The following is a 10726-nucleotide window of genomic DNA, read 5'->3' as shown; positions in this document are numbered from 1 at the left end:
AGCAACCTGTTCTAAGAAAAAAAAAATTATAAAATGTGCCAAAATTAAAAAAAAAAAAAGACTCCTGTCTTCCCTTGTCCGCAAACCAGAGTGGCCAGGGGTCCCATGGAGGGAGCAAGGCCGGTCTGGCCAGGTGGACGTCCCTGGAAACCCACCCCAACACGGGCCCAGCGCCTCGGGGGTACTGGGCTCCTTGGAGCGCCACCAGGTGGCGGGTCCGGGAATGTATGCGTGGCCGCCCGCGAATCCCACGCTAGGGCTCCCGCGGGTCCTGAAAGCAGCTTGACTGCGCGTCAGCGCTGCCCCAGGCACGGCCAGGCGTTGCGGGGAACAGCCCGGGGCCGGGGCCAGGCCCCCTCGGGGCGGCAGCGAGGGCGCGGGGGAGGGGAAGGCAGGGCACAGACTGTTTCAGTCACAGGATGTGCCGGCTCACCCCCACGGCTACGCAGCCCCCGCCTCTGGAGCGCTTCCTCGTGTCCAGCCGGCTGTGCCTCCCTCCAGCTCCAGGCAGGGCTTCTGGCCTCGCCGGCGGGATGGTTTGGTCCACGCGCTCCCCTGGCCAGTGCCCTGGAGCTTCCCGCGCCCTCTGTGAGGGGTCCCGGCCCCCTTCCTGGTGACTGCTCTGCGCACCTCCCCGCGCCCTCAGCCCCTGCATCCCCGCTTTCCCTTCTCTCCCCGTGGCAGCCACGGGCCCTCAAGCTCAGGGCAACTCCCCACCCAGACAGCAGCTCCCGGAGCTCCCGGAACCACCCTCTAGCTCAGAACCCTGAGCGCACCGGACCCGGTCCCTCCCCGCTGCGGCGCCGAGAGCAGCTCTTGGAGGCTGGCGGGCTCCGAGGGCCGAGGGCCCAGCACCAGGCAATCTGGACCTGCTCCTGCCTCGGCCTCGGCCCTGTGGTCCCCCTGCCGGGAACACCCCTGTTACCCCAAACCCAGCCCAGGACACTCCTCAGGTCCCTGCCGCCCGTCTCCTCCGCGAGGCCAGCCAGCCGCGGGGCGGTGCGCGGGGCCGGTGGGCGGGCCGGAGGCGGGCCGGGGGGCGGGGGGCGGGCCCAGGCTTAAGCGGGGGGCCGCGGGGGCCGGCCCCAGAGCGCACGGAGGCGGAGCGGAGCGAGCGAGGGACTGCGGAGCAGGAGTCGCGCCGGCAGCCGCTCCGCCTCCCAACCCGCTGGGCCCCCGACGGCCGCGCCACGGACTCTCCGGGTGCCCGCGGACAGGCGCATGGCGCCCAGGGGAGCGCGCTGAGCGCAGGGCGAGGCGCGGCGGGCCGCACGATGGCCCTGGAGCAGGCGCTGCAGGCGGCGCGGCAGGGCGAGCTGGACGTGCTGAAGGCCCTGCACGCCGCGGGCCGGCTGGAGCCCTCGCTGCGGGACCCGCTGGACGCCCTGCCCGTGCACCACGCGGCCCGCGCCGGCAAGCTGCACTGTCTGCGCTTCCTGGTGGAGGAGGCCGCCCTGCCTGCCGCGGCCCGCGCGCGGAACGGCGCCACCCCGGCCCACGACGCCGCCGCCACCGGCCACCTCGCCTGCCTGCAGTGGCTGCTCTCGCAGGGCGGCTGCAGGGTGCAGGTGGGTCCTCGCGCCCCGGGCTGCCCAGGCTCCCCCCCCCCCATGAGGGTCTGGCCTGGAGCCCCCCTAGGCTCAAGCGTGTGGAGCTGGCACCTCCCCACTGCACCTGCGTCAAGGTCCTCCCCAGGGCCAGGGTGAGGTGGTTCCTGGGTTTAGTAAGCACCAGGGCAGATGCCCGTCAGCACCCAGGTGATGGGGAACCACAGGGGCCGGGAGGGTGGGGGCACTAGGGCCTGAGCACAGAATCAGAAACCCAGGAGCCCCCTCCCCCGTCCCCCCTTTTCCCCTCCCATCAGGTCTGGAGGGACGGCCAAGCCTTACAGCCACTCCAGGCTGAGAGGCAGGTGACCCCAAGGCCAGGGCGTCTTCCTGCCCCAAGGTCTCTGGACCTCTGGCTGGTGGACACCTGGCTCCTTCTGAGCTGGGGGAGGAGGCAGCTCAGGCCCTGGTGTAACACTCCTACTGGCCATAGAGCACCAACAGGTACTATGCCGGGGCTCAGGGCGCTCCGCCCCCCTGGAGCTGCCAGTCTAAGGGGCAACACACAGCAAACCCACAGGCCAAGAAGTAAACCAGGTACCAGCAGGCACCGCAGGGCCACGCGAGGGGGAGCCTCAGGGAGCTGCTTGGGCGAGGTGGCCGGGAAGGCCCCTCTGAGGAGTGACTGAGGAGGAGGAAGTGGCCAGGTGATGATCACACAGTTCCCAGCACAAGGAGCAAGAAGTGCCCAGCTCTGCGCTTACACGTTCCTGTCCTGGCGGAGCGGCAGAAGGCCAGTGTGGGGAGAAGGGTGAGGGTGGAGAAGCCACCGGGGCCATAGGGTCTCAGAGGCTGGAGAAAGGAACCTGGAAGCTATTCTGGCCACTGGGACCACTGGAGGGAGGAACCAGACCTTTGGGCAAGACCACTGGGTTCCCTGGATGTGGAAGAAGAGGCAGAAGCAGCTGAGCTGGTGGGCTGGGCCCTGAGGGTGCCCAGACCCCTGCCCCCTTTCTCCCCTCAGGGTGGCACCCCCACACACACACTTCCGCCCTTCCTGGGAGATGGCCCGGCCTTATCTCCGGCTCTGTTATCAGAGTTCCTGGCACGTGGTCCCTGCCCACTCTTTGGGGAGGTGGCGTGCCTCCCTGGTCCCGGTGTCCAGCCCTGGCCGGAAGCCTGCCTTGCCTCTGCAGAGGAGGCAGAAGAACAGGTGGCCTTGTGCCCGGCTTATCTCAGCTCCCACCCTCGAGCCCCCGGGGGCGGAAGTGTGGGGGGGTGGCCTTAGATCCTGGCCCTGCTCAGCCCAGAGAGATAAGCAGATTTAGGGTGCCGGCCACAGCACAGGAGGCCGGAGCTTCAGGGACAGACAGGCCAGAGCCCCTAAGCCCGGTCCTCTTCTTACTGCCACCCCCACCCAGAGGCCAGAGCCAGCAGGACCCCCGGGAGCTTCCAGGAGGAACCGAGGGCCTTTCTCAAGAGCTGGGCTCGGTGCATACTTCACCGTGGGCCTGCCTGGGTCAGCTCTAGCCCTGTCCCCTGGGCTCGAGGGACACACTGAACCAGACTGGTCCCGCCTGGGCATTCCAGCACACAGAGGGCCTCAGCGACACCCTCCATCCTGGGTGTTCACTCCTGCCCCCTCTGCCTTACTCTGTTGCCCACCTCCCTCCCGGCCACAGCCAGTCCGCCTGCGCCTGCCCCTCAGCCTCGAGGACACCAGCCGGCCCTGGGCTCCACCCCCTCCAGGCCCTTGCTTCTGTTCACCTTTCTCACGGGAGCCTCTCCTCCCCCTGCCTCAGCCACACTGTGCCCACACCTGGGCAGAAGGCCCCACTTCCCCGATTCTAGTAAACCGTGCCCACCACTCACTATTGCCCAGCCCAGCGCCCTCTCCCCTCCGTCGTCCCACATGCTTGGCGCTGGGAGCTCACTCTGTCCCAGAGCCCGTGCCCCCCACCCAGCCGCCAGCCACCTCTGGCCTCAGGGACTGCCCTCACCCAACACGTGCGCAGCACCTGCCCCTGCACTGCCCCCACGGCAGGTACACCCTGCTGCTCACAAGGACACATCGGGCACTTCTGACCATTGCCCCCTGCCCTCCGGGGTGCCTGGGAGAGGGCTACCACCATTAGCTGACTGCCCAGGCCCTGCCCACTGCCCCACAGGGCAAGAAGGCAGCCTGGGAGCAGGGCGTGGGCTGGGCTGGGAGGCGGGACAGTTCTCTGCACTGAGATTGGGTTGTTAGGGGTGCACCAATCTGGAGAGCCCTTCCCATGTGACACGGGGGTGGGGGTGGGGCAGGGCGCAAGGGTTGAATGCAGAAGGTGCCCCTGACCCTGATGCCAACCTGGTGCAGCCCCAACAGCCCACCTCCCTGGCCCAGCAACTCTCGCTCCCTCACCCATGTTTTCCTGAGCACCTGGGTGCCGGCAGGGGTCTCGGCCAGACCCTGGAGCGCCTGCAGGGACAAGTGCCACATCCTGAAAGCCTGCATTGTGCGGACATCTCAGTCATGGCCTGCAGTTCTCAGAGAGCCCACGGGGCATGGCATGGCTTGATGGTGCCACTTTGGACTGTAGTTCAAAGCAGGCCCGCTAGGTGCCCGAGGACAGAGCTGCCCCATGGCCGGAGGGATGCGGGAAGGGCCTGAGCCAGAGACGGGGCAGGACAGGCTGTGGGACTGACGCGCCCTCCTTCCACAGGACAAAGACAATTCTGGTGCCACAGTCCTGCACCTGGCTGCCCGCTTCGGCCACCCCGAGGTGGTGGACTGGCTGCTGCGTCACGGCGGTGGGGACCCCACCGCAGCCACAGACACAGGCGCCCTGCCCGTCCACTATGCCGCCGCCAAAGGAGACTTCCCCTCCCTGAGGCTTCTCATCGGGCACCACCCTGAGTAAGGACGCCCCTCCCGGGGTCTCGGGGTGGGGCCGCCAGGGCTCGGGGTGCTTGAAGTTTGCCATCCCCTGGGCATCTGGGGAGTGGCCGCGCCTGGGGCCAGAGGGCCAGGCCAGAGGCGGCTCCTGCCCAGCCAAGATGTCTCCCCTCCTGGCAGGCTCACTGCCACTTGCCCCAGGCCCTGCAAGCCTGGGGCATCCAGCCAAGGTCCCTTGCTCCCCCAGGTGCTCCCAGCCTGCAGGGTGCTCCCTCCAGCCCCAGCCTCATTGGCTGCTGTGCTCATGTGCAAGGCTGTTGTAAATGGGGGTTGGGAGGGTGGGCGGGTAAGAGCATCTCCTAAACCCCCAGGCAGGAAGGCGATGGAGGAGGAGCCGTGTCACTTACCCAGAGGTGAAGGGAGAGGGCTGCCCACCCAGACTCCACCCTCTAGCCCCACAGCCCCCTGGCCAGGCCGTCCACAGGGCAGCGGGTCATTTCCTGTGGCCCCTCAGCCCATTCCTGATACTGAGGCGCTGGGCTCCCACACCCCAGGGGCCTCTGCTGAGTGGCTGGGCTGAGGAGTGGCTGGGCTGAGGAGCGGCTGGGCTGTGGGCTGGGGCTCCCCGGGGTGGGGTGGGGCAGGTGGGAGAATGGGGCTCAATGCACAACAGGGGAGTCAGGGCGGTCCCAGCGAGGAAGGGAGCCAGGTCTTTGGCTCAACTGGGGAAGACAGGAGCCCTGGGGGAAAGCCACCCAGACACGGTCTGAAGGGGGCACCAGTGGCCCTGGGCCCTGACGGGTGGGGTGACCTCTGTCAGTCCAGGTGGGCGCCTAGGACATGAGCGGCCTCAGAGGACCCAGCCACCAGGTGAGAGGGTCCTCCCCTGGCTCACTCCTGAGGCACCTGCAGGGCCGCCGGCCACCAGGGAGCAGGCGGGGGTGCTGCCCCATGGCCTGGGGCAGGGTGGCCGCAGCGGCAGCCTCAGGCCCGGGCACATTGGCGTGGGTGTGGGCGGCCCTCAGACCCGGCCGGGTGCAGGGACCTGGCCGAGCAGGAGGTTCCCTGTTCTGGTCAGTGGGGGACCAGGAGGTGTGCCCTCGGACCAGGGGCCACGTGGGCATGGGTCTGCACCACCGTCACGTGAACTCTGCTTCTGGACAAGCTGGGGTTCGGGTCAAGTTGAAGGCGGTGGGATTTAGAGCAGGAAGCCCCAGAGACTCATGGGAACGGCTCCCAGCCTGGCACCGTCAGCACCCGGGGGAGGGGGCTGGGAGCAGCCCTGCGACATGGCCCCGCCGAGACGACTCCGATGCTTCTGTCCCCTCCCCTCGAGGAACAAAGAGGACACAGAGGTCCTGCGAGGGGAGGGACGGCCATGGCCACCCGCCGGCACCCACCAGCCTCCTCCTCACACATAACGGGCCCCAAAGCCAGGCTGGCAGTGATGCCAACCGAGCCCAGCAGGGAACTGGGAGGGCCCTGCCCGCCCCTGGAAATGTTGAGGAGGACCTTGGGGGGGACCCCAGGCTGAGCCCCTCCTCACCAGGGGCCTGGGGAAGGCTCTGGCTGTGCCAGGGGACAGCCTGGGGGCTGAGGGCCTTGGGGACACTGACCCTCCCAGGCCCTGCAGATGTGGCTGGGATTGGGGTGCCGGCTCAGGCCAGGTGGCCTGGACAGATGCGCTGCCAGACCCCAGGCCACGTCAATCTCGGGGAGGTGACAGAGGGCTCGGCTCTATCCTGCCGCCAGCAGCGTGTGTCCTGGCTGATAAGGAGGTGCTTTCGTGTGGTCCCCAGACAGGGCGCAGGCAGGAGGGGTGGCTGGGAATTGGGTGGGGCACTGCCAGGAGAGGGTGTAGACCAGTGCCCACCCAGCTGCCTGTGGGGATGGAGACCCTGCGGGCAGGGAGCTGGGAGCGGGAGGGGGGGGAGAGGCTGGGACAGCTCTAGGCTGCAGGGCACAATCAGGGGCCCAGGCAGCCGGCTGGAGGCCTCAGCGCCGCCCACCCGTGAGCCTGGCTGCTGTGGCGCCTGTGAATTATTCACAAGGGCTCAGCTCTCCCTGCGGGGGAGGGAGGACGGCTCCAGCCCTACCGCAGAGAAACCCGATCCCACCCAGCGAGCTGCGGTGGCCTTGGGCCACGGCAGTGACAAGCTTCGAAGGAGCAGGAGGGCTGGACGGTGTCCGGGGAGGGCCCAGCCAGTGCCAGGCTGCATTAGGGGGCATCAGAATGGGCTTGCAACCCCAGGAACACCATGCACCCCCACCCCACCCCTCCTCCAGTCTATCCCAGTCCATTGGTCAAATTCTCCCAGAGGCCAAGGAATGGCCCAGCAACCTTGGGGGCTGCTGTCCTGGGGACCCTCCCTCTGAGCCCTCTGCAGAAAGAGGGTCCCTAAGCTGGAGGCACAGAGGCTGACAGGAGCTGGCTGGTCGTCCCTCCTGGCCAGGAGCATGAGTGGCTGGTGGTGGGGAACCAGTGGGGACAGACTGGGAAGTGGGGGGAGCAGGGCTCTCAGGGCGCCTGACCACCTGCCAGGAGGGTCCTGGGTCCCAGGAACCACCGTGCTCATCCTGAAGCTGGAGGGAGGCCGGGCTCAGCCAGGGCCCCCTCCCCGCACCTGAACGTTAAGGCTGGGAGCTTGGGGGTGGGCTCTGGGCCCAGGTCAGAGATAGGAAGTGCCCTGGCCAGGAGCCAGGAGAGGCTAGTGTCTCCCAGAAGCTGGCACCTAGCACCAGTCTGAGCCTTACAACCACCCCAGGCAGTGGCCCTGTAATCACCCATTTTACAGATGGGCTCACTCCACTCTGTGCTAGGCGAGATTCTAAGTGCCAGGGACACTTTGCTGAACCAGACAGATGCGCCTGCCTCGCGGAGTGACAGGTACGAGAGGGCGTCTCATGGCCAGCTCCCTGTGGAGGTCCCCTGGCTCACTGGGTGGCCTTGGCCACCCCTCTCGGTTCCGTCTTCCACTCCCTCCGGGCCTTTCAGGTTTGCTGGGGATCCCCGGCTGCTTCCACAGCCCCGCTGGAGGGGTTCAGGCAGCCCCCCACCTTGAGCAGGGAGCCGAGCTGCTCACCCCTCAAGGACCCCAGGGACTGTCTCGCTCTCCCTTCGAAGGCTAGAGGCTCTGCCCGGGCCTGGGTCTGCCCCCTCCCTGCTGGGCCTCTGTTTCTGCCACAGGCAGTGAGGGTTCGTTTATTCTGTTACCCGCCCCCCCCCCCCCCCCCCCGCCAGGTCTACCCTGGGTGTTTGCTGAGGTCCCTGTGCAGCAGGGCCTGGGCTGGCACATCCACGTTGGGGACCCTGACCCAGCTGGAGGCTCTGAGGAAGGGGAGACCTGGTGAAATAGGGGGACCCCGCTCAGTGGGAACAGCCTCCACCCCCACCAGCAACGCCCGGTCCAAGCCGTCAGATCTGGAGCCTGGCAGCTCTCCCTGTCCTGGCCCTGCCCTCTTCCTGCCCACCTCGGCACACCTTTGGGGACCTGTCAGTCTCCCCATCACTGACAGGGAAGCCACTTCCTTACACAGCCCAGCGACCCTCACTCCGGCCCACCCTCCCCTCCAGCTGCTCTCCCATCCCCTGCTCTGCTCCAACAGGCCAGCACCCTGCGGCCTTCGCCCTGGCTGTTCCCTCCACTCAGAACTCTTCCCCACAGAGCCCCTCCCTCCTCAGGCCTCTGCTCCTCTCCCTCGCAGGACGGCCTTGAGCTCCTTCAAACTGTAATGCGGGAAATGAGGCGGGAGGACGGGGAGGGAGTGCGTGTCATGGGGCGCATTACAGTTTGGCCTGGCATTGCATCTGTGCACCCCTGTGTGCCCCTGTCTGCCTCCCGGCCAACGAGAGCAGACCTCACCTTCGCATCCTGGGAGCCAGTGCCTGGCACTAGTACATTTTGTTAACTGGATATGGAGTCCGGAATCCAGCCTTTGTCCGGCTCTCAGCACGTGAAGGTCAAGCGCCTGGTCCATGCACAGACCCTGAGTGGGCAGAGGTGGGGGGGGGGGTGCAGACTCCAGGTCCAAGCTGGAGAGACACGGGCCTCGGGGCCAGGCCGCCTCGAGCCTGGGAAGTAGATGACCTCACCAGGGAGAGAGGGCACTCAGAAAGGAGGCCCTGGGGCACCCCGACATTGGGAGGTGAGGCAGGCAGAGGCTGAGGGCCCAGCACAGGCAAGTGTTGGGGGGAGGGCCACCATTAGGCAGTGGTCACGTCAGGTGAGGACGGGAACACCTCCAGGGCTGGTAGCATGGCCCAGCGGGTGGGCGAGGGATGGCGGGGCACCCTCCCCCCAGGAAACACAAGGTTGCAAAGCTTTCTCTTCTGTTCTCTCGGAAGCGGCATGGAGGCCAGACAGTTATCACGCCCACTTGCCATGTGTGGAAACTGAGGCTCAGAGGGCAAACAACTCACGGGCCCTGTGCAGTGAGCTGCAGAGCCGGGGGTGAGCAGAGGCAGGGCAAAGAGCAGGGGCTGGGAGGGGGGGTCCCCCCCCAGGTGGTCCCTGAGGCTAGAACTGGATGGGCCGGATCAGAGTGTCCCCTGATACCCCGCCCCGCCCCTCCAGGCAGTGACTCCTGCTTGGTGAGGCCTGGGTGCCCCCAGCCAGCAGTGCACCCCCCCCCAGGGACACAGGGAGGAGGGGCCTAAGATGCAACAGGGCACCAGGCGGTGCTGAGGGCTCTGAGCGTGTCTCCCGGTTGGATGCCGCCTCCACATCACCATGGCTGTGAGAAGCCATCACTCAAGAGGCCAGACCCTGGCACAGCCTGGAGGGCTCAGCCGGGTCCTTCCCGCACCCAGGCCCCCCTCTGCCTCTCTCTCACTGCGTGATCTTAGCCTCACTTTCCCCATCTGTAAAAGGGGACAATGCTAACACTACCTCCTAAGGCCACTTTACAAGGACAAGATGAGAGAATGTGTATCATGCTCGTCACCGTGCCTGGAACAGAGAAATCATTCAATAAATGGTACTGCTACCACTATTATCAATGATGATCATTGCTACCCATTATAAATCCATCTCTCCATCTCAATTCATCCTTCATCTCTATGCTCTTGCAGATTTTTATAGCACGAGGGGACCCACCCTTCCGGCCTCCGGGCTGAGGTAGAAGAGGGTAACAAGGCTGGGACCCCCTTGGGCACCCTGGCCCAGCAGCGAACCTGCCCTGTGTCCTGGGGTCTCCCCGCTGGAGCTGTGCCTCCAGAATGGGGACCCTGAGCACAGAGGCTGGAGTACTAACAGTGACAGTGACGAGTGGAGCATTTACTGAGCGCGTACTATGCACCCGGGACTCCGGCTGAGAGCGCCAGCCAGTGGCCAGACAGGAGGCTGAGGGCATGATTGCCCCCCCTGCCGGGGTCCTGCTCTGTGCCAGCTTCTCAGGCCGGCTGGGCACCCCCGGGTCATGGATACCTGCCAAGGGGGGTTGCTGGGAGGGCAGGGCTCCTGGCAGGTCTGGCGCCTCAGGCATCCCCAGAGAGAGTCCTGTGGGCCCTGGGTGGGGGCCCCTCCAGCCTTCCATCCCCAGGACCCCAGCACTCACTGTGCCTTGGTTACGGGGTGAATAATTCAGGCCACTGAGTGTCGGTCGTGAAATATTAAACAGGCTCTTACTGACGCACCAGCATGTGAATGGGTGTGTGGGGGCGACGCTGGCACTGGGGCGTGGAGGCCAGTGGCCTCGGGCCAGTGTGTCGCTGAGGTGAGGCATGGGGCTCTGTCGCCGTGTGTGCTGTGTCGGCTCGTGGGCACCACTCTACCCCTGACGCTGTGGGGTGACAGAGGGCAGCCAGGCATGGCCCCTGCTCCTCCCCAGATGTGTGAAGTGCTGGCCCAGCATCAGCCCCAGCCAGTGGCAGCTGTGTGTCTAGGGCGGACAGCCCACACCAGGAGGTCAGGGGTCAGGGAAGTGGACAGGGTTTAGGGACAGGGAGAAAGGCATCCGCTGGGCGTCAGTGGGGGGAGTGAGAGGGAGGGGCCAAGACATGTTGGCAGTGACAAGAGGGGGAGTGAGTGGGCAGATGGAAGAGGAGTGGGTGGCCTGGTGCCTGTGTGAATGGACAGAGGGGCTGGGATTGGACGAGGGAGGGCGTGGGTGCAGCGTGGGTTTGATGAAGTGAGTGGATAGATGGGTGGATTTGCAGGAAGAACCGCACTTCCTGGGCACAGGGTACTAGGGCACAGCCCCTACCCTGAGCTGAGAATCACTGGGGCTGTTGGTGGGCAGTTCCTGGGTCGGGGCCTAGAGCAGTGATGGCGAACCTCTGACACGCAAACTCAATTTTTTG

At 66.3% G+C, this 10726-nt stretch overlaps 1 protein-coding gene across 6 annotated transcripts in view; it reads left to right on the top strand.

The window, feature by feature from the left end:
• Positions 1-1107: 1107 nt before the first annotated feature.
• ESPN (espin) overlaps positions 1108-10726 on the top strand; it is a 28897-nt gene continuing 19278 nt past the window's right edge. For 2 of the 6 annotated variants that reach the window (XM_059691414.1, XM_059691413.1), the window contains exons 1-2: positions 1108-1568; positions 4253-4446. In XM_059691414.1, coding sequence (XP_059547397.1) covers positions 1275-1568; positions 4253-4446 — 488 coding nt within the window. In that variant the 5' untranslated portion in view covers positions 1108-1274. The remainder of the gene's footprint in view (positions 1569-4252; positions 4447-10726) is intronic. The other 4 variants (XM_059691418.1, XM_059691415.1, XM_059691420.1 and 1 more) reach the window with 2 other exon arrangements.

Source organism: Myotis daubentonii, chromosome 3 (genome assembly GCF_963259705.1).
Source record: "Myotis daubentonii chromosome 3, mMyoDau2.1, whole genome shotgun sequence".
Taxonomy (NCBI): domain Eukaryota; kingdom Metazoa; phylum Chordata; class Mammalia; order Chiroptera; family Vespertilionidae; genus Myotis; species Myotis daubentonii.
Note: the sequence above shows the minus strand (reverse complement) of the source record. Positions and strands in the feature narration are given on the sequence as shown.